The sequence below is a fragment of the Meriones unguiculatus genome, chromosome 16 (assembly GCF_030254825.1).
Source record: "Meriones unguiculatus strain TT.TT164.6M chromosome 16, Bangor_MerUng_6.1, whole genome shotgun sequence".
Taxonomy (NCBI): Eukaryota; Metazoa; Chordata; class Mammalia; order Rodentia; family Muridae; genus Meriones; species Meriones unguiculatus.
In genome coordinates this window covers 1,093,805-1,115,931 of record NC_083363.1, presented here as the reverse complement: position 1 = coordinate 1,115,931, position 22,127 = coordinate 1,093,805, and the positions used below count along the sequence as shown (strand labels likewise).

General features: G+C 50.5%; 2 protein-coding genes across 3 annotated transcripts; one reads left to right on the top strand and one right to left on the bottom strand.

Moving 5' to 3' along the window:
* Positions 1–176: 176 nt before the first annotated feature.
* On the bottom strand, positions 177–5,996 carry Mrps18b (mitochondrial ribosomal protein S18B). The gene is made up of 7 exons (XM_021651356.2): positions 5,867–5,996; positions 4,593–4,701; positions 4,404–4,501; positions 4,242–4,310; positions 2,185–2,251; positions 1,105–1,164; positions 177–711 (listed from the first exon to the last, which is right to left on the bottom strand). The coding sequence occupies exons 1-7, from the start codon at positions 5,936–5,938 to the stop codon at positions 422–424; spliced, it is 765 nt and encodes a 254-aa protein (XP_021507031.1). The 5' UTR covers positions 5,939–5,996; the 3' UTR covers positions 177–421.
* Positions 5,997–6,132: 136 nt separating this feature from the next.
* Positions 6,133–22,058, top strand: Ppp1r10 (protein phosphatase 1 regulatory subunit 10). Of its 2 annotated transcripts, none has more exons than XM_021651353.2 (20): positions 6,133–6,268; positions 6,767–7,292; positions 12,830–12,947; positions 13,607–13,693; positions 13,816–13,951; positions 14,656–14,707; positions 16,493–16,570; positions 16,668–16,841; positions 17,028–17,133; positions 17,239–17,351; positions 17,793–17,893; positions 18,073–18,220; positions 18,321–18,479; positions 18,574–18,820; positions 19,089–19,152; positions 19,258–19,452; positions 19,690–19,765; positions 20,006–20,119; positions 20,209–20,808; positions 21,046–22,058. In XM_021651353.2, exons 3-20 carry the CDS (start codon positions 12,841–12,843, stop codon positions 21,153–21,155), a joined length of 2,667 nt encoding a protein of 888 aa, XP_021507028.1. In that variant the 5' UTR covers positions 6,133–6,268; positions 6,767–7,292; positions 12,830–12,840; the 3' UTR covers positions 21,156–22,058. The 2 variants fall into 2 exon arrangements, with proteins under 2 accessions (XP_021507028.1, XP_021507026.1); XM_021651351.2 differs by lacking the exon at positions 6,133–6,268 and adding an exon at positions 6,364–6,571.
* Positions 22,059–22,127: the final 69 nt, after the last annotated feature.

The following is a 22,127-nucleotide window of genomic DNA, read 5'->3' as shown; positions in this document are numbered from 1 at the left end:
GGTGCCATGGCAACCAAGCACCCCGCCCTCACAGAACGGCAGAGGGGACCCTCAGAAGGGCCAGCCACACACCCTTTCCTTGCTGGAGCTGCAAGTTAGCAAGAGGACCAACCCCCACCCCACCTCATAGAAGTCACCACCATGTTCTCCAGCCAGCCCCAAGGAAGCCAGGGACAGAGGGGTGACAGAGCTTTATTGTGGAGAAGCTGGGCCACAGGTTTTTAGAAGGGACATAGCATCAGGGGACACAGGAGTCAAGCGAGCCTGCTCAGTGTCTCATATACACCTGGACTGCTCTCAGCCTCTTCAACGGCAGTCACTTCCTCTTAGGGTCTGCCCTGTCACCAAACAGACACGGTGCTGCCCGTAACCATAGTCACTGCTCCCCTAACCTCTTGACCTCTTCCCCAGGTCACAAGTTCTAAGCACTAAGGGAGCCGGTCTGCTCCTCGGAGTCTTCTGCTGCTGGTGTAGCAGGCACCTCAGGCATTGACTCAGGCGGAGGTCCACTTTCTTCTCGGAGATTTCCCTGATAAAGGCGGCGAAGGCGAGACAGCTCTCTCTCTGGGGGCTGCTGCCACCTGTACCAGGGGTACCATGGCTCCCCTGACAGCAGCGTGGGGGCTGGCGGGGTGACACTGACAGCGCCATGTGCGGTGCAGAAGTCGGCATCTCGGGGCTCTACTTGGGGAACGTAGCACCTGAGCAGACCTACGGGGTTAAAGAAAACAATGGCGGGTGAGGAAGGATGGAGGAGCCCCGAGAACCACCAGGCATGTTTCAGGGCACACAACAGCACGCGACAAAGAACAGGGAGGATGCTGCCTGGGCTCTCCCCTGAGAAACAGCTCACTCACTGCACACACTGCCGAGGGCAGCCTTCCTTCGTGTGTGAAAGGTGCCGTGAGCCAGGTCAGGAGCTTACACTCCACAGACAAACAAGACTCAGGACTCAGGAGAAGAGTAGAGGGAGGAGAGGAACGGTCCTTCCCCTGTGTGTGACTCCGGGCCCCAGCAGCACCGCCGATTCTGGAGTGCATCCTGGCAGCCACGCTTGCAGACGCGGGAGTGCCGAGGAAAGCCCTGCCCCTCGCCCTCACTTACCACACTCCCTGGCTTTCTGGATGGCCTCGGTCAGCCTCTTGTGCTGCTTCATACAGACCCCTGCGAAGAGAAAACTAACTTGGAGACTTCCCACAAAGCAGTTAGTCAAAGCCTTGTATTCAGAGGAGCTAAATGTGGAGAAGCTGGCTTTATCTCAGGACCCACACCCTGACCTCATCTCTACCTGAAAGCCTGATGAGGACCTTGGATGTCAGTGACTGTAAAGAAGCCACTGAATGATGCAGCCTCAGATGGGCCCCAGGCTGATTCAATGGGCACACAAGGTCAAAAGTTGACTCGGAAAATCCAGAGAAATAGCCCATAAAAGAAGAAGTGATTTCAAATTAGGGACTGTGACAAAGCAGCAAGTTATCCCATCTCCACTCTAGAGGCTGATAGTAAAGGCTCCCTGACAGAAGGGCGCTTGCATAAACAGTGAGTTCAGATCACTCTTGCTCTGCAGATCCTTCCTTGCGTCTATGACATGTGACACTCGGCTCCACTATTGCTGCCTGAAGCAGTTGTAGAACACATGAAAAACTGGACATGGCCACAGGCCACGGAGGGTAAGAAACAGACAATCCTGAATTGTTAAAGAGTAGTTTTAGATTGGGAAACCAAATTAAAGCACCAGTGGCATAAGAAAATTTACAATAGTTGGGAAAACCTCACAGAGAAGAAGCAATCTGTTTCCCTTTTCCTTTTTTTTTAAATGGAGACCGTCTATGTAGCTTTAGCTGTCTTGGAACTCAGTATGTAGACTGGCCTATCTCAAACAGAGATTAGCCTGCCTCCGCCTCCACCTCCCCAGTGCTGCCATTAAAGGCATGGTTTATCCTTGAAAGCACATTTAGACCGTCGTTTCACAGAGGGGCTCCCCTTAGTCTCTTGTCTACCTTAACTGCTTTAGTGTAACAAGCATCCTCATTAAACAAAACCCCAGAAGCGGCAACCATACTTCCGAGTGCTCATTATAGGAGCAAAAACCAGCCAAACAAACAAAACCATCTGCCACTCACCACCATCACTCAGGAATGCCCCAGGGAAAACTAGAGGCAGCAACAGGACTGCCACACTAACCTGTGTATGGAGCGTGGAAGATGATGCCTGAGTGGGCACAAACAAACTGTTCCAGGAGTTTCACATTCTGCAGGGAAAGAGAAACGTGTGAGGGGCTGCCAAGACCTCTGCAGGCTGAGAGCACACACCTCACAGACACAGTGTCGTGGCACACCGCAGTAGAGCTTGATGAAAAGGCAAACACAGAAGGATGAGGAGTTTCCTGTAAGGCTAGCCGGTGCTCCAAAATGAGTCCCTGCCCCCATAAAAACGCAACAACAAACAGGAGCTAGGCAATGGTAGTGCACACGGTTAATACCAGTACTTGGGAGGCAGAGGCAAGTGGATCCATGATTCTAAGTGGAGCGGATTCCAGGACAGCCATTCCTGGCTGACAGCCAGGACAGCTACAGAAGGTCTCTTTAAGACAGAGACCTTGTCATGAAAAAACAAACAAACAAAACAAAACAAACCGTAGCCTCATAGCTGCCCTGCATTGATCTTTTTCTCACTTCATTTTACATATACCTTATGTTGGTCATCAAGGTCCTTACTGAGGCTGTAAGGAGCCAGCGATGGCAGAGGCTCGCTGGGCACAGTGCACAGCTAGCAGTTCCAGTCACACAACTCAACTACGGACACCAGCCACGGGGCAACCACGTCTGCAGAGCCCCAGAGCTGCTTCCTGTTTCTTCACCCACCTGTACCGTGCCCAGCCCAGTCATTGCTTCTTTCTGTAACTTGGCACATAGACCAAGAAGACATCAAGGTCTCCTGTACAGAATAGGCGAGGGTGCTGGCCTGGTGCTTGCCCTCACCAGCAGACGAACATTCGGGAACCCCAGCTTCACAGCTCTGGCTCCTAGCCCACTTTTCTGACCTTTAACAATCTCTGAGAAGCAAGCCTCATCATTTTGAAGACCTTTTTTGGGGAAGAAAAAAAATCTCCTACACTCTTCAATTCCATTCATAGCTCTGTCCCCTAGCCCCAGGTCCCAGCATCTCACTGGACATGGGGAGGACAAGAAAATAAAGACAACTAAGCACGGTGGTACACCTCTGTAATCCAGAACTCAGCCTGCTGGAGGACAGCAAGTTGAGGTCAGTGTGGGCTGTATAAACAGACCCTTTCTCAAAAGGGAAAAATGGAGGAAAGCTCCTGGCCCCTCCCCAAACAGGACTATTTATTTGTTAGTTGTAATAGACAAATAAGATGCCTTCCTGTGAACCCCTCCTATCCTTGGAAGGTTTTCCTTACTAAATCTACTCCTTCATCTTAAAAACAAACATTTGAGCTAGGTGTGGTGTCATACCCCTGTAGCCCACAGCCCTGAGGATGGAGGATCAGAAGTCCAGCTGCAGAGCAAGTCTGAGGCCACTTGGGCTATTTAGACAGTGTCTCATCCTACCCTCCCAATTACCCTCTGGGCATCATCCAGTAGAAATGAGCTTTCTTCCCTTCCTCTGTGTAACATGTGGTGTAGGGTGACCAATGGGCCTGGAACTTGGAACACACACTTGGTTTAGCCTGCCAGCACTGGCATTGCAGATATACGCCAACCAAGTCCACTTTCAAATATGTGTCTTCTTTGATTTTCCAGACAGGTTTCTCTGTGCAGTCCTGGCTGTCCTGGAACTTGCTCTGTAGATCAGGCTGGCCTCAGAAATCTGCCCATCCGGGACTAAAGGTGTGCATCAGAACATCCAGCTCAAATGTGTTTTTCTTACTTGGAATTTAGACTATAAACTTCAAGAGAATGAACTAAATCTTTGCAATAAAATCCAGAGGGAGGGAGTGAAACCCTGGAAAGGGTTTTCATATTGACAGTCATTGAAAATAGGATTGTTAGCTGGGCATGGTGGCACATGCTTGTAATCCCAGCACTTGAGGAGGCTGAGGCAGGCGATCTCTGTGAGTTTGAGGACAGCCAGGGCTACACAGAGAAACCCTTTCTCGAAAAACCAAAAAAAAGAAGAAAAATATGACTGTTCCTGTAGGAGAAGACTGTGAGACACCTCTGATATTTCTTCAGCACTTCGAGGCTCCAAATCCTAACTGGATAAAAGATTCTCCTTACCCTAAAGTCAACATGCAATTTGTGGTCCCGGCAGATGGGGCAAGGATTCCCAGCAATTTTATCTTTACGCTGTAGGAAAAAAAAAAAATAAGTAAATAAGGATTTACCTTCCCCATTGCCCCCTCTTCACATTCCACCAAGATAAGAACCTTAAAAACTTACAATACACGTCTTTCGGGTCCGTTGTGGTGGCACCCCACCTTTGTGGTTGCGGCGGTAATCAGCCCAAACAGGGCGAGAACCATAGCGGTTCTGGTATTCTGAAATAAAGATGAGTTTATTTCTGCATGTGGGTGGCAGGGATCTCTAGCCACTTACTTCAGGCCCCGCCTTCCCTCTAATTCCAGGTACCTTCTGACTCCAGGTATTTCCAAGGTTCGTTCTCATAAGGGGAAATAGGAAGTGAGGATGGAGAATCTTCTTCAGGAGGACCTTTGGTGCAAAGAGTCTGGAGGGGAACCTATAAAGGGAGTAAAATGAATGGATAAGTTCCAAGAAAAGGTTGTAACTATTTGGTTTTTCATACTTTGGGGAGAGAAGTGGAACCTGGGTGTAAAATATCAATATAATTTAGCAGGAAGAGATAAGAGCAATGTAACAATTTAAAAAAAACATGACAAAAAGATCTGTGCTTGTGGAGCATTAGCTGGAAGAAAAAAATATGTCTAACCTTTTGGAAATAAGATTTTCATGAAGAGCAGGGGATGAATCAGAAAAGTCCAAAGTCACTGAGTTGACCAGTTTATAAAACGCTGCAGGTCAAAAAAAAAAAAAAAAAAGACAGGAAAGAAAATGATGGGCACAACACAATAATCCCAGCATTCTGGGAGGCTGAGGCAGGCAGAGCCGGATGGCTTATCTACAAAGTGAGTCCAGGCCAGCCAAGGCTACACAGAGAAACTCTTGTCTTGAAAAACAAAACAAAACGCTGCAGGTCCACATTCCACAGGGCAAAACAAATTTGAGCACTAACGCTAGCTTTAAAGCTACTAAGCCTGTCATTACTTCAGTTGTGACCTCTGTCACCACTCTTTAGTCCCACTTTAGGGAGTGGCGTCGGGACAAGCCTCCCTATTCCTCCCTGCCCTCAGAACCTCCAGGGTGGTGAGTACCTTATATTAGAGGGCAGCCTCAATCCAGAGAACAGAATTCAACAATCGAGCATGCTGATAAGAAACTGATGCGTTCAGACGTGGAGTAAGGATTGGTGTATCATGCTTGTCCTACCGTAACGCGGGTGGAGGTAGAAAGATAGGGAGTTCGAGGTCACCCACGAGCTCAACCTTAGCCTGTGTGAGACTGTCTCTGGAACACCGGGAAAAATGATTAATTTAAATTAGGGTCCTTTGATAAAAGGGCACGGGACCACTTCAGGTACGAACGACCCAGCGAAGAATTAGTTGCGCGTGTCTAGAGGGGTAACCCCACAACCTAGTTCTTTTGCTTGGTGGGCCTTGGGGGAAGACGAGGACCCGAAGGCTGTTATTAAAAAAACGCCCCGTTGGGGACAGAGGATGGTGCAAGGCTAAGACGTGAACACACGGGAAGACCCGTGGCCCCTTTGACGCCTCGCGGCGGAGAGAAGGCCGAGAGCACAGACACCTCGGGGAGGCAGAACTGTTTACCTGAACTCCACAGTAACCTCGTAAGAGCGTAGGATACAGCCTAAGCAGCGTGTGTCGCAAGGAGGCAGCCATCTTGACGCACGGCCGCGCGCGGCCGGCCGGAAAGGCGAGTGCGCACGCTCGAGGCGCCGGGCGGGGCGGGGCCAAGGCCAAGTGTCGCAGTGCGGAAGTCGGCGGCCCGCGTGCGTAGGAAGAGAGCGTCAAGGGGCGGGGTCCGCGTGGGGAGAAGCGAATTTAGACTGCGTCACAATCGAACCGACCGTCAAAATTGCTTCTTCGCCGGACCGGTCACGGCCACTCGCAGATTCCGCGACGAGCGTCTAACGCCAGAGCAGTTTTGGATGCGGTTTTTCCCGGCGTGCCCCCAGTGCGCATGCGCCGGGCCGTCCCGACCAACCGAGGGTGAGAGCCGGCCGCCGGGGCGGAAGTGGTGGAGGCGGAGGAAAGGGAGGCGCCGGGCGCGGCGGTCACGCGCTCTGGCGGAGGGGCTCGAAGGACGCGGAGGAGGGAAGGCGCCCCGAAAGTGGAGGAGGGACGTCCAATCCGCGGCCAGCCCAGCCTCCACGGCGGCCAATCGGCCCCCGCCTCGCGCCCCGCGTCTCGCGTCGAGGGCGTTTCTCCATCACGTTAGGGTGCGTTGGGCGGTGGCCGGGTATAAAGGACTCCGCCCGAGCGGGCGGCCGCCATTCTTGGGTTCGTTTAGAGGTAAGTTTGGGTGTCCCGTCGCTTGCAGGGTAACGATTTTTGCCGAGAGCGGTTGGCCCGGGAAGCGGGGAGGACAGGAATTTGCTGGACGGCCCGCTCTTTGCCTGGCGAGGCTGTGTTGTGGGGCGTTTGGGAGTGTCTTATGGCGACCCGCACTGATCACATCTTTCTCCTTCTGTGTTCCTCTCATCCCAGGTTGAATTTTCTCGGAGAAAGACAGGCCGGCCATCAGGAAAACAAACAAGCCTCAGCAACACCTAAACCCTTGAAAGGATCCTGAGAGAGGGGGGAAAGGGAAAACAGCGGCCACCAGCCCAACCACTTGTGTCTTCTGCCCCTTCCCACCTATCTTGCCCACCCCACCAGCCCATGCTGCTTGGGACTTGAAATCTGTGGCCGAAGGACCGTCACCACATAACTTGAAAAATAATCAACCACCCTCCTTGCCCAAACCCACCCAATCGCACTCATCCAGCATTGCCTTTTTGGAATCCACTCAGAATTTTTTTTCAACGACCCCCCCTCCCTAAATGGAGTTGGGTGGGGGGATTATGAATACTGAGTTGGTCGTTACTTTTTTAAGAGACTTTTTGATCCAATGAGGCCCCCCAAGTAACTTGAGTTTGGGTCCTGGTTGGTTGTTTTATTTTTTTTTCCTCCATAATTTTACCCATCCCCCCCCCCTGAGCCCGAGGTGCTGACGTCGCAAAAAAATTGGATAGTAAGTGTCGAATTTTCAAAAACCAGCCTTGCAACAAGAAATCAACGTTTCCCGTTGTGAAACCAAAAATAATGAGAGGAAGAAATGAGACCATAGAACAAATATAGAATACTGGAGAAAGACCAATCGGGTCTTTTAAATCTCCATTAAAAAAGGTCCTGTGGGTCTAAACAGTCTTTGTTCTCTCTCCCCTACCACCTGCCTCTTCCCTGCTGTGGAGCAGGCAAGGAGAGGGTGAAGGGGCGGCCAGCAAGTGAGGATTTTGACGGTTAACCCTTGATAATCCAGCAAATTTCCAGACTGCCAAAGCATATGCCTTTGCTATTATAAGGAGGAATGATTACCTTCCTCTGGTTAGCAGTCTTCAAAAGGGTTAATGAGCTCACATACAAAAGATGGTGGATCTTGTGGCCCAGAAGTCCCACTTCTTTGTGTGTGAGACAAGCAGAGCGCCTTTCAATTTGCCAGATTAATAAGCAATCTGTACATAAAGATTGCAGGGTAAGGAGATGGGCAGAGAGAAATATTAAGCTCGCTATGTCTTTAAAGTGTTAAATCCTCTCAATTTTAATGTAATTTGGTTGGGGTATATTGTATGGTTAAAATAGGTGGCAATCTAGAAATAAAGATTGCCAGACACTTAAATTTAGGCCAAAAATATAATCTTAGTAACAAGTACATACAATATAACATTTGGGGAGGTGAATGTCTTGTAATTTGTTTCAGGTTGCATAGGTTATTTAAAGGCGAAGTGATTAACATTTTAACTTGATACTTTTTAGTGGGTGGTGGATACAGTTAAGAGGGTGGAAAGGTTGGGAAATGTCGAACTCAGGAGTTTAATTTTAAAAGCCATTAGTGCAATTGAATGCTATCTAGAAGATTTGTGTCGTTAAAAGAATTTTTTTCTTCCCTGCTTCAAATATGGCGACTTTTCCTTGTCCTTTTGTCTTCCAAGCGGTGTTGCAGGTTGTGTCTTGACCCATTTTTCTCCTGTCCTCCCACCTCAACCCTATTTGTTGAGGGGTCCAAGTCCTCCCCCTTTCCTGGTACAGGGAGAATTGGGGTGGTCGGCGGTAGTAGCAAATTGAATTTCAGTTGTAAATTCAAATTCTTAACCTGCAGAAAATTGTATATTGATTTTATTTTCAGTAGGTTCTTAGTCTGAATTAAAGTAGGTTAGATTAAGAATGGTGGGCAGAGCGATGACTTGTGTTTTTTTGTTTTGTTTTGTCTAGTGCCTTATAGTATAAGTAAAGCTAGCGGCAGATCGGAATGGCTTTTTACATTTTGAATCCTCTCCATAACAAAATGGCGTCCCTCTCCTTTGTTTTTCTCTTTTGCCAGTCAGCTTAGGGCTGCCCTAGAAACTTGGTCGAGGGGGGAGGAGCCACTATAAAAGGTGATGTAATCGGCTTGCTTCCTCTTTGAAAACTCCACCCCCAAGCAGATGCTTCCCTCCCTGCACAGATTGCTGCTGGGGAGAACGTTTTTGTTTTGTTGGTTTTTTCTTTTTTTTTTTTTTTTTCTTTTTTTTTTTAATCTTTTATGAAGTAGCTTACAGGGATAAAAGGAATGGAGGCCGTCCTTGTGTAGTTCTGGTTTTTCTGGTTAACAGCCCATTGCTTTTATTTTCACCTTTCACTCATCGTGACTGCTTGAACATGTACCCTGCTTCAGTTGCCAGGGGTGAAAAGCGGTTTAAACCCCAAGTGCTTTAAGTGAGAGATGGGGCAAGACACAGGGCTTGTAGCTTGAGGAGACAATTGGGCCTAATGAAGCTGAAATATGTCACTGCTCAGGATGGGGCCTTGTACTTCCTGAATATGGTTGCTTTGTAACAGTCTGTGAAAGGGTGGGGACTTATAGGACTCTTGTAAATCATCCTTATTCTCACCTCTCAGTTTGGGGCTAAGCTCTTTGCCCAGTGCCATCACCCGCTTTGTTTAGTTCCTGTATGTTGGCACTAGGATGAGAAGTGACTCTTTAGGAAAGGAGGCAGCAGTTGTAAGCTCGAGGCAGGGGGAGTCCAGCTACGGCTTCTGGTAAGCAAACGTTTCTTTTTTCCAAAGAGCCACCTTTTTGAATTTCTTTTTCCTTTCTTCCTAAAAAGAAATTCCTGTAAAGCATTGAGAAAAAGAATGTCCTCTTCATTTCTGCCTGTTCAGCGCTGGGGCAGATGGTGCATGTGGAGAGCCACGCCCTTGAGGGCAGTATTGGGCGTCTGGTTCTATTTCTTCCCAACTTTTCAAAGTCACGTCTTTGACAGTTTCTTCATATACTTTTCATTTTTATTTAACGTCCTGTGTTGAAATGTGAAGTCTCTAGGCAGAGTGTGTAAGCCTTTTAACCTGCGGTCTTGGGTGCAACAGGTTCTCATTATTGCTTGGACTTCTGGTGGATGGGAGGGCCTCTTCTACATGTCTATTTACCACACGTATTATTATTTTTTTTTTTTTTTGAATTTTTTTAAGCAGTTTGCCAGGTGCCTCTGCAGTGTACCTACCTTGGGAGCTGAGCACTCCCCCACTGAGTTCCTGGCCTCTAGGGTACAGGGAGTTAGTAAAGAAAGCCTTATGTGGGAGATGAAAAGCAAGGCTTTCTAGGGAACCTTGGACATCCTGATTCTTACAGAGAGGCCAGAGTCCTGGGTTCAGGGTGGTGGGTATAATTTTGTATCTTTATTGAAAGCCGATAGTCTTCCTGAGACATGTAACATTTTCAAAATGATGAAGGAGGAATAGGCCTTACAGAAAGGTACAGAGCCTTGTGAGCCACCTGAGACAGTCCATTCCACTACTGGGACTTGGCAGGAAGAGAGCCCAGGTCCCAGCAAAGAAGAGCTGGAACTTATTTTCCCTTTGGTCAGATGACCTTTTTCAAGCAACCTGGCTTACATGGACCTTGTTTGCTGAGCTGATTCAGGATTCAGTGGTGGTAGATGTTTAGCAAATAGTCAGGACGGATGCTTTTCCACCATTTAAAAAGAATTAACCCCCAAGTCAAACACATTTTGATATCAGGAATTTGGTCTCTAATAAGATTGTAGAACATCCCCTGTGCTTAGGTGGAGGCAAACACAGGCTGCTTCCCTGTCCCCTTTTGTCTGTGGCCTTCACGGAGATTAGCAGGCGGTTAACGAAAAGAAGAAAGCATGATCTGAGGTCTTTATGGTTGCAGAAAGTTTCCTCGACTTCAAACTGCAGAACAGGAGTGAGAAATGCTTGGGCGCTGCCCCTGCCCACCCTGGTCAGCGCAGCTTCTGGCCTTCTCCACAGACCTGCTCCAAGCATGATGCATTCTTCCTTTGTTCCCCCTGGAAGACCTTAGGGCTTGCCTGTGAAAATGGGGACCTACGTTGTAAGGCGCTAGAGTCCCTAATAAAGAGTAAATAGTAGCAGAGAAAAGGCCCTGAGAAAGTGCCATTTTACCATGAGGAGAGAAGTTCAGTCACCCAAATATGTGAGACGGTGGGAAATGAGTAACCACTCCTGTCCTGTCACCCAGCCACCTAGATTAATGTGCCTTTTTAATGTTTATACAAATGGGAATGTTAAAGTAGCTAGGTCCCTTTTCCAGCAGAAGGCACTAGACATGGCTCAGGTTTTGTACTTGTCTAGTTTCTCTAAAGTTGGCTATCCTCTGTCTTGTCTGAAGAAACTTTGGAATTAGGCCTATTTATAAGTAGACCAAGGAGATAAGTTTAGCTCTGGGTTTTAGTCAGTGAGCTGTGTTCAGAGGGACTGGAATGAATTATGTTTAATTCAGAACTTGTAAGAGTGCATACATTTTTTTTAATTTGGGGATCTAATAGATCTATTTGTATATAAAAGATCTTAAAATTTCCTACTCTAGATTGCTCATATGTGTTATTACTTTGGGCCCATTCCTTTCCTAGTCTAACAGATGGGAAATCTGCTAGCTTCCACAAAGCACCGTCTGCTGTCTTGAGGACACAGGAGCTTTCCCCTCTGTGTACAGATGGCCACACATCAGTGGGTTTTTCCCCTTAACTTGTAAACATTTCCAGTGTCTTGAATGGCTTTCTCCTTTGACCTCAGGTCCAGGGTAGTGGCTTCAGCTGTTAACAAGTATTGCTCAATGCTTCGCATTTCTTGCCTGCATCTCTCCTGTGTTCAGCCCTTAGGCTTTGGCCTCCAGAGCAAAGACTACTGCCCTACCTCCTCTGCCCTCCTTCCTGCTGCTGTTGCTGCCCTGGATCACTAGGAAGTCCACATTTAAAGCTGATTGTTTTCATTTACACCCTAAATTTTATCTTTTGTCTGGAGAATCGCTCTTGTCTTTGACAGCATCTTTGCTCAGATTAAGCCTGTCTGGGCCAGAAAAACAGTCAACACCCTTTACACATCTTTCTCCTGGTTTGTCTGAGAAAAAAAACAATTGATTTATGTTGGAAGAATCTCATTTTCTCTAGAAAATGCAATGATTTTGTTTGTTAAAGATTGTTTCACCGTTGGGGCTACATTTGCTGTTTCTGTCATGTGCAAGATGCAGGCAGCAGGTGGCCCTCACCTTTTTTCGGGCATTCTGGCCTGACCACCTCTGCTCCTGAGGAGGCTTCCTGTGTTTTTCTTTCTCAGAAGTTAGTGCTAATGGAAATGTGGCTAAACAACCACTCAGAAACGTACGACCCCTAATCATGGACTATGTCTCTGGAGATGGCTTGGTGTTCATGGAAGGAGTGTCCATCCCCAGCCTGACTGCTAGTGGGGCCACACTTCAGCTTCACCCTCATCACTTGTTTTGGTTCCTGGTTTCTGGTTCTCAGCTTTGGGATTTTGGGGGGGAGTCTTGGATAGTGATGAATTTTGAGTACAGGAGGAGGTTAGGTTTACATCTTTGCTTCTAAAACCACAAGCCAAGTTTCTCTTGAACTTTGGAACAATAAAAGCTTGCTTGGGGTTTGGCCTCTGAGTAACATTATTATTCAGCGCTGATAGAGCCATCTTTTCAGTCACTCCTGTTTCTTAGAGCTGCTCTCTGCTCCCTGGGGAAGCTCTGCTCAGGGCTTTGTGGTTTTCTCCAACAACCACTTCAGCTGACACATTCTTCCACTTGTGATTATGACTCTTAAACAGCCAAGATAGAGGGAATTGACTTTTGGAGAAAGGATTGATTGTTGAAATTTTTTTATCCAGATACCTAGGATTGTCCCAGTGGAAAGCCAGAGCTCCCCCTCCCATCATCAAAATTAACAGCTAACTGGGAACAGGACCTTAAAAACATGAAGAAGCAAGCATCATGTCATGAGTCTTAAGCACTGATAGGCTGAAGTGCAGCTGTCCTGGGAATGAGAAGTGGGCTGCCATGTACTCAGTTTAACCTCAAGCTCAAGTTGGCAAGGCTATTTTGTGAGCACAGATTGATTTTGCTGATCTAGACAACAGAACAGTTGAACATAGATTAGTTACTGTGTCTTAAATGTGCAATGGGACTTGTTAGAGGAATAAATCAGTGGAGATGTCTTTGCTGCCCATTTGTCCTTTGGTTTATTTATTTGTTCTCTTTTATCTCAGAAACCATCATCATGGGTTCGGGTCCCATAGACCCCAAAGAACTTCTCAAGGGTCTGGATAGCTTCCTTACTCGGGATGGAGAAGTGAAGAGTGTGGATGGGATTTCCAAAATCTTCAGGTAAGTCTGCTCTTTTGGGGTTCCTTCTCAGTAGAGGAGACTACGCTTGAGTTGAACTGAATGAGGAAGGGAAGAGCCCACGTGCAGTGAGGTTGTGATAAAAGAGTAATAATCTCTTGGCTCGTGGCCATGATGGAAGCTGGGGATTTGAGCCAGAACCCCAAGAGTCAGGATAGGATGAGAGCAGGGGAGCATATGACAGAATTCTTGCTTCTGTTTTGTGTCATGTGCCTACCCACAATGTCATTTTCCTTCAGAGATTGTCAGGTTTTCCAGAAAAAAGCAAACGGCTAAGCCAGTGTTAGGTTACGAGGGGAATGTGTGACACCTGCCTCCAACCGTTGCTTCTGTGTTGGAAGAGGGAGGGGGAGCTCCCAGTTCCGTCCTCCCTTGGTTCTAATGTGACTCCACATTCATTCCATAGTCACAGAGTCTGGGGACTGCCTCCTGGAACAGAGAATGTCCTCAGGGCCCTACTCCAGGATCAGAGTCCTGTACTGTAGGAGAGTAGCTGGCATGGTGTTGCTCAAGCCTGTCATCCCACCACTCAGGACGGGAGGCTAGCCTGGCCTACTAAGACCTCGGTTCTGAAATTTCAGTACTGACGGTACTGAGGGCAAGTGCTTTGTCCCATGTCTGACTTGACAACTCTCTTCCAGTCTGATGAAGGAAGCACGAAAGATGGTGAGTCGGTGTACGTACCTGAACATCATCCTGCAGACCCGCGCCCCAGAAGTGCTGGTCAAGTAAGTGGGGCAGAGGCAGCTGCCCTGGGAAAAGGGAGGCGTGGGCCTCTCTGGGCATGGGATGTGCTTGTTGGCCCTAAACGCCAGGAAGGGCTTACCAGACTGCTCTCGGCTGCCTGCAGGTTCATTGATGTTGGCGGCTACAAGCTCCTGAACAACTGGTTAACATACTCAAAGACGACCAACAACGTTCCTCTCCTGCAGCAGCTCCTGCTGACCCTGCAGCACCTCCCGCTCACCGTGGACCATCTCAAGCAGGTACCTCCAGCACTGCCCACCTGTCCTTTCCGGGCCAGCCTACCTGATGAAAAGCCCGCTTCAGTACCAATGGGCAGCACTCTGAGATCTGTGAGGCAGAATGGCAGAGGGACGTGGAGGTTTGGAAGTGGAAACTGGGCGTGGGCTTACTTTATCAGGCAGACAAATGAGCTGAAGTTTGTCATCTGCAAAGTGGGAAGAAGGTGGCCTGCCCACCTGGGTCCGGTCTAGCACTCCAGCTCAGTTGTGAGCTGTGTTTTAGCTATTCTAACTGGGTCTTTCTAGGAGTAAGAGTATCTCTATAGTTGGGCATGGTGGCTCCTGCCTTTACTCCCAACAGTTGGGAGGCAGAGGAAAGTGGGTCTCTGTGAGTTCAAGGCCTGCTTTATCTACAGAGTGAGTTCCAGACCAGCCAGGGTTTTGTTTGTTTGGTGGTTTGGTTTGGTTTTTTGAGACAGGGTTTCTCTGTGTAGCCCTGGCTGTCCTGGCATTTATTCTGTAGACCAGGCTGGCCTCGAACTCAGAGATCCACCGGCCTCTGTTTCCCAAGCGCTGGGATTAAAGGGTGTGTGCCACCATGCCTACCTGAGAGACCCTTTGTTAAAAAACAGAAGTATCTGTAGTGCTGCCACGAGGTGGGATAGGTGTGTTGACTGAGGTGTTGTTTCTTGCACTCACCTTTCTGCCATTCCCTTCTCTCACAGAACAACACTGCAAAACTAGTGAAGCAGCTGAGCAAGTCAAGCGAGGATGAAGGTGCGTGCCCACGCCCTGCTTGGACCTGGCTGTGCGCAGCCACCTCTGTGTTAGGGCCTTCATTCTTGTGCCCTTTCTGGATTCTCTTCCTTTCCATCCCTCCTTCCCTCCCTCTATTTTCCTTTCTTTTTGGGCAATGGGATTTCTATATGACCCCGGCTGTCCTGGAACTCAATATGCAAATCCCTCTGCCTCAAACTCAGAGAGATCCACCTGCCTCTCTTCAGTGCTGGAATGGAAGGTGTGCCCAACCATGCCGGACTCTTGGTGATCCAGGCTGTCTCAAGCATGTGTACTCCTCCTGTCTCAGACCCCTGACTGCTCCGGACTCTTTGTGATCCAGGCTGTCTCAAGCATGTGTACTCCTCCTGTCTCAGACCCCTGACTGCTTTGTCCATGGAGGTCTGCGCATTGCATTCGGCTTTCCTTGCTCCTTCTCCTAGACCCGTTTTTCTCTGTTGAAGACTTAAGTCCTCTAGTCCCATCCCTCTTCACCTCGATTCCAGATGAAACTTACTCATTTTCCAACATCGGGATGCCTACCAGGAAACATTTCTGTAGGAGTGTGCTGTTATTGCTTATTTGAGACAGGGTCTCTTTGGACAGTTCTGGCTGACCTGGAACTCACTTTGTAGACCAGGCTTGCTTCAAACTTACAGAGGCTGGCCTGGCCTCGAACCCATGGCAGTCCTGCTGAGTCCTGGGATTAGAGGCGTGAGCCGTGATAACCAGATTCATAACAGGACTTGAGTATTCTGATAAAAATACAGATTTTTCTTTGTTTAATGAGATGTCAGGGGAGCTCATGATCCTATCTGAGTTCTTCACTGTGAAGAACTGTTCCCGAAGGCGAGGGGCCCGCGTTGCTTTAACTCACAGTACTGGGCTATAGGAGTGTTTGTTGATATGTCTCTGGGGAGTGAACCCCAGAGTTCCCTGCAAGCTGGGTAGAGCAGCATTAAGTGGAAACCACTCTCCAGCTTTTCACCCTTTATTTTTTTTTTTTTCCTCATAGGTTGAAAGTTATCCCTTAGATTCTCAGCCATCTTTTTTTTCTCTATATACTGCTTCTTGACACATAAAGTGGGCCTGTTGCTCTTCTGTCACCTTCCCAATGTTGATTTAAGTCATTGCCCCAACAGCAGTCAAGGAAAAAGAAAGGCTGCTTCCGAGGCTTTTTATTTTTTATTTTAAGCATGCCATTGTAGCTCGTCTTTGCTACTTTGTGGGTTCTTCTTTTTCCCGCCCGTTATCCCCAGGTTTCACCCCAACACTAGGTAGAGAAGGATAGAAGGGGAGAGGGAGGGAAGAGATCCCAACTGTTCCCCCAGTTTCTAGCCCAGCCCCTTCAGATGTTTCTCCCCACTGTTCTTCAGGTCCCCAACAGTCTGCTTAAACAGCCTCTTTTCCCATTGCTGTAGCCTCTCTGCTCAGCTTCTGGCTTGGTTGTCTCATCTGCAGCAACTGCCTTCTCTCACCCTGCTATCCCCACACCCCAGCTTCAGGTGGTTCTTATATCCTCTCCTGTTCCCAGAAACCCAGGAGTCAACCCACACTGAAGGTCATAGGGTCATGCAATTCTAACAGCTAAAAACTCTTAAAGGCCAGACTAGCAACTGGGGATGCTATAAAGGGCCAGGGCCACAAGGTAAAATCACATTCTTAAAACTTTGAGTTATTTTTTTCCATTGAACAGATAACAGTATTTTTTTTTTCAAACATCCTATTTTTCTATTCTAGAAAACACTAATATCACTGAGTAATTTTCCTCTTTTTCACCTGCAGAGCTCCGGAAGTTGGCGTCAGTCCTTGTCAGTGACTGGATGGCTGTCATCCGTTCCCAGAGTAGCGCACAGCCTGCGGGTGAGGTCCTGGGCCCTTTTGTGTCCATAGGCTGATATATCACTGACAGTTCTGTTATCTCTATGAGATTCTTACCTGCTTTGTTTTTCCATGACAGAGAAAGATAAGAAAAAAAGAAAAGAAGAGGGGAAAAGTCGAACCCTGCTTCCTGAGCGACCTTTGACGGAAGTCAAGGCTGAGACCCGGGCTGAGGATGCCCCTGAGAAGAGGAAGGAGAAGCCCAAGTCACTTCGAACCACCGCACCCAGTCATGCCAAGTTCCGTTCCACTGGTAAGGCTGCCAGCTGGCTTTGCGGGACCAGAACCCATCGCCAGTCCCTGGGGCTAGTCCTCTGATTGTGACATCACAGTCTGGGGAAGGCAGAGGGCTGAAGGAGGAGCTGGGCTTCTCCTTCACCATGAGGTGGCGCCAGGAGGAGGCGTGGGCCACTGAGCTGCCATCACCATCTTGCCGCAGGGTTAGAGCTCGACACACCATCCCTGGTGCCTGTTCGGAAGAGCCCCAGCACTGTGGCAGTGTCGGACAAGTACAACCTGAAGCCCCTTCCCCTCAAGCGCCAGAGGTAGGTCACCACATGGGCTCTTCAGGGCACCGGGTGGGCACCGGGCGGGCTTTCAGGGCTCAGCGCCTTGCACAGGGGAGACTGCTGACTGCTGCTCTTGTGCAGTGCCACCACTGCTCCAGGCGACACCGCCCCACCTGCAGAGAAGAAGTACAAGCCCCTCAACACGACCCCCAATGCCACCAAAGAGATCAAAGTGAAGATCATCCCCCCTCAGCGTGAGTAGGCCTGCAGTGTCCTCAGCATGGCATGGGGAGGCTCTTCTGCTGAGCGAGGTGATGACACTTTCCTTTGCTAGGCCTTCGACATCTTGTCATCCTAGAAATTTTATACCTCTGGGTTCCTCTCATGTAAGGAGTCGGGTTAAATATTGGGCAGGAAGCTGTGCCCTCTCAAGTGATAGCCTTCTCCACTGTCTGCTCATGGCTGGACCCTCTGTGGTGTTTGCAGCGCCTCAATGAATTGAGCATTCTGTAATAACTGTGATCAAAATCCTGCCAGAAGAAAGCCAGAATAATGGCAAATTCCTGTGTGAGCCTTCCTTTTGCACTCCATGGGCAGGGACCCCACTGGCCCACTGTTGTTTTCTGCTTGGACTCTGCAGGAGGAGGATTGTGAGGGAGGTCTGAGTTCATTCACTCTTGTTTTTCCTTCTGTAGCTATGGAGGGCCTGGGTTTTCTGGATGCTCTCAATTCAGCCCCCGTCCCAGGCATCAAAATTAAGAAGAAGAAGAAGGTTCTGTCCCCTACGGCTGCCAAGGTATGAGCCTTAGAAGTGAGCCTCAGTGGCAGGACGCATGAGGCCAGGTCAGGAGCTGTCGTACATGATGGCCAGGAATGCTTTCTGTGAGCTGCTGTGGCACCACTGGGCATTTAGGAGCCAGGATTTGTTTCCTTGGGGTCCTCTCAGCTCATGGGCTGCTTTCTCTTTGATGACAGCCCAGCCCTTTTGAAGGGAAAACAAGCACTGAGCCCAGTGCGGCCAAACCCTCCTCCCCAGAGCCAGCGCCGCCTGCTGAGCCCATGGACACGGACCGCCCTGGCACCCCAGTGCCACCTGTCGAGGTTCCGGAGCTAATGGATGCAGGTGACCTCCTGGGTCTGGGCTTGGCGCTTTCCGGAAAGGCTGGTCTCTGGGGTGGAACCTGTGTGCCTACTGCCCCTTCTGAAAAGTGTCTTGTCGGCAGCCTCTTCAGAACCAGGAGCTCTGGATACCAAGCCTGTGGAGAGCCCAGGAGATCCCAGCCAGCTGACTCGGAAGGGCAGAAAGAGGAAAACTGTGACATGGCCTGAGGAGGGCAAGCTGAGGGAGTATTTCTACTTTGAACTGGATGAAACTGAGCGAGGTGTGATGCCAGCTCCCTGTGTGTGGGCATCTGGGAGCTCGGACACTGGCAGGCTTGCTCACTTGTGCTCTCGGCCTCTCTGCCTCCCCTGCAGTGAACGTGAACAAGATCAAGGACTTTGGTGAGGCGGCTAAGCGTGAGATACTGTCAGACCGACATGCTTTTGAGACAGCCCGACGATTAAGCCATGACAACATGGAAGAGAAAGTGCCTTGGGTGTGTCCCCGGCCTCTGGTTCTGCCCTCACCTCTTGTCATCCCTGGAAGTAATAGCCAGGAGCGCTACATCCAGGCTGAGCGGGAAAAAGGCATCCTTCAGGAGCTCTTCCTGAACAAGGAGAGGTGAGTTAGAGGTGTTGATGCCGGAGATGTGGACGCTGGTGTGGGGAATCAGGGAGGCGCTACAGAGAGCTTCAGGGAGGGCCAGGCACTCAGGAGGCAGAGGCAAGCGAATCTGTGTGTTCAAGGCCAGCCTGGTCCTCGGTTCAGGACAGGCAGGACTGTTAACAGAGAAACTCTTGTCTCAACAAAACAAAAAAGACCTTCAGGGCAGTGGCTTCATTAGTGTGATTGTGGTTCTCTTTTCCTCCCTCGGCGGTGCTCCTCACAGTCCTCATGAGCCTGACCCTGAGCCGTATGAGCCCATACCCCCCAAGCTCATCCCCTTGGATGAGGTGAGTCACTCACCTGGTGTGGGTGGGACAGCAGGTGTGGGCATTGGTGAGGCTGCCTCTGCCGTCTGTCTGCCTCAGCACTGATGGGTTTCCTTCTGTCCTCAGGAGTGCTCCATGGATGAGGCACCGTATGTTGAGAGCCTGGAGCCTGGAGGGTCTGGTGGTTCACCTGACGGAGCAGGTGGCTCCAAGCTGCCTCCAGTTCTGGCCAATCTTATGGGAAGCATGGGGGCTGGGAAGAGCCCCCAGGGCCCTGGAGGAGGAGGAATCAACGTCCAGGAGATCCTCACCTCCATCATGGTATGTGAGCGCTCTTCCTCACGGCGGCCTCCCGCTCCTCATCCCGCTTTTAGTTTTGGGTGAATTTGGATTTTTCCATTTAGGGTGTTGTTGGATTTCAGTTTTTCGAAAAGGTCTCACTGTATAGACTGGCAAGGGATGGCCTGCTCGCTGTGCCTGGTTTATCGCAGGTTCTGTCTTCTGTTTACGTGAGGTTCTTGCTGTCACTCTCTTGACTGCCATTTTTCTTGCTCACAGGGCAGTCCAAACAGCCACCCTTCAGAGGAACTGCTGAAGCAGCCAGACTACTCAGACAAACTCAAGCAGATGCTGGGTAATCCTCGGAGCATCCACCGGGGTCTGGGGGAGGGCACCAGCAGGCGGGGAAGAAGGCACTCCCAGATTCTGAAGAGCGTGGCACTGTGGCCGTTGGGCGAGCGATGGGAGGGGGAAGTGCACAGAAAGCATGGCCCTGCCAGGTTGGTCTGCAGTCGGCAGGATATGCACGCGGGTGGGGAGCGGCGCTGTTCTTCTGGAATTCTCCTGACTGCTTCACTCCTGTGTTCATTTACAGTGCCCCATGGACTCCTGGGTCCTGGTCCTGTAGCCAATGGCTTCCCGCCAGGAGGCCCCGGGGGTCCCAAGGGTATGCAGCATTTCCCCCCAGGTCCTGGAGGGCCCATGCCAGGTCAGTGAGGGATTCATTTCAGTCTGGTGACAGCCAGGGATCAGGTTAGGAGAGAGTCATGATGTCTGACTTTTCTTCTTCTCTAACAGGTCCCCATGGAGGCCCTGGTGGACCAGTGGGTCCACGTCTCCTGGGTCCCCCACCCCCTCGGGGAGGTGATCCCTTCTGGGATGGCCCAGGTGACCCCATGCGAGGTGGCCCAATGCGTGGGGGTCCAGGACCAGGCCCTGGACCATACCATAGAGGCCGAGGAGGTCGTGGAGGAAATGAGCCACCACCGCCCCCTCCATTCCGAGGAGCCAGAGGAGGTCGTTCTGGAGGAGGACCCCCAAATGGCCGAGGGGGTCCTGGTGGAGGAGGCATGGTTGGAGGAGGTGGACACCGCCCCCATGATGGTCCTGGTGGGAGCATGGGCAGCAGCGGTGGGCACCGCCCGCATGACGGCCCTGGAGGAGGAATGGGCACTGGACATCGCTCCCATGATGGCCCTGGTGGGAGCATGGGTGGAAGTGGTGGACATCGTCCCCATGACGGCCCTGGACACGGGGGACCCCATGGCCACCGGTCACATGATGTTCCTAGTCATCGAGGCCACGACCATCGAGGGCCACCTCATGAGCACCGTGGCCATGATGGCCATGGGGGAGGCGGCCACCGAGGGCACGATGGAGGCCACAGTCATGGAGGAGGTGAGGGCCCACGCATAAACTTTAGTCTCCCTCACCACGTTTGGGGGCGGGAGGAGAGGTGGAAAGAACGTGAGGTTCCTTCTCCTTGCCATCTCTGTGCACAGGGAAGGCAGTCGCTACCCTCTGTCTTCACACACACACACGCACACGCACCCCCAATATGGCGCTGCTCTGGGTGGACTGGGGGCTGATGGTGGTCTTAGTGCTTTACTAATCGTCCTGCCTTCATTCCCGCAGACATGTCAAACCGCCCTGTGTGCAGACATTTCATGATGAAGGGCAACTGCCGCTATGAGAACAACTGTGCCTTCTACCATCCGGGGGTCAATGGGCCCCCGCTGCCCTAGGCCCGCTGCCCTCCCTTCACCCACTCGGTTATGGCTTCTGTGAGGCCCACTTCCCTTTTCCCCAGCTGATGAGGAGCCGGCCCCCTCAGTTCCCACCCGCTTGGGTTCCTGGGGGTCTCTGATTACTGGTGCACATTGATGTACATATCCCCTCCAGTCTGGAGAGGAGAGAGACTGGACTCTTGCTGGACTGCCGAGACGGCTGGCTTCACTCTGTGAGGAGATTGCCCTGTGCCCCAGACCCTTCCAGTATTAGCCCCGATGCCTGAGAACCCAAAGCTGGTCCCCCGGAGACCGGACTGAGCTGGTGAGCTGCTCTTAGGAAACCATCCCAGCCAAGCTCCCTGCTCCCCAGGGCGAGGGGCGGGGACGGGTAAGGCAGCCTGCTGCACTGATGGCTCAGCTGGCTGGAGCTGAGTTGTGGACACCACCCCCGCTTGTGCCCACGATGGCCAGTCACTGTCCTTTCCCAGTCAGCTGCTGGGCTCAGTGATGGTCCGTTCTTATCTGTAGCCAGGGAGCGTTGTAGCTGACGGGGGCGGCCTGCAGAGCTGGGCTGCTCTTACCTGCAGCCATCTTAGAGACTCCGTGAGACCAGCTTTCGTCAACCTCGGGCCAGGCACGCCGGGCCTGACGCACTATATGCACTGCCTTTGGGAGTGCGCTTGCCCTATGCCCACACGGACCCCGTGCGCGCGAGGCTTCTGGGTAGATTGAGCAGGGGCGGCCCGGTCCCAGTCCTCCTTCCCCTGTCTTGGCATCAGTTGTTTTCTGTGAAAACAGTGGGTTGGTTTTGTGCAGGGTCTTGGGTTAGAACCACAATGGATTTGAGGAGTTTTTCTTTTGATTTTGTATATTTTGTACATTAATAATAAACAGTGGAAAGAGAAGCAGCTCATTTAACCCCGGGTGTGTTTTGACTTGCTTCCTTTAGTAAGAAAAGCTGGGACTGTAGAGCTGCAGTGGCATAGA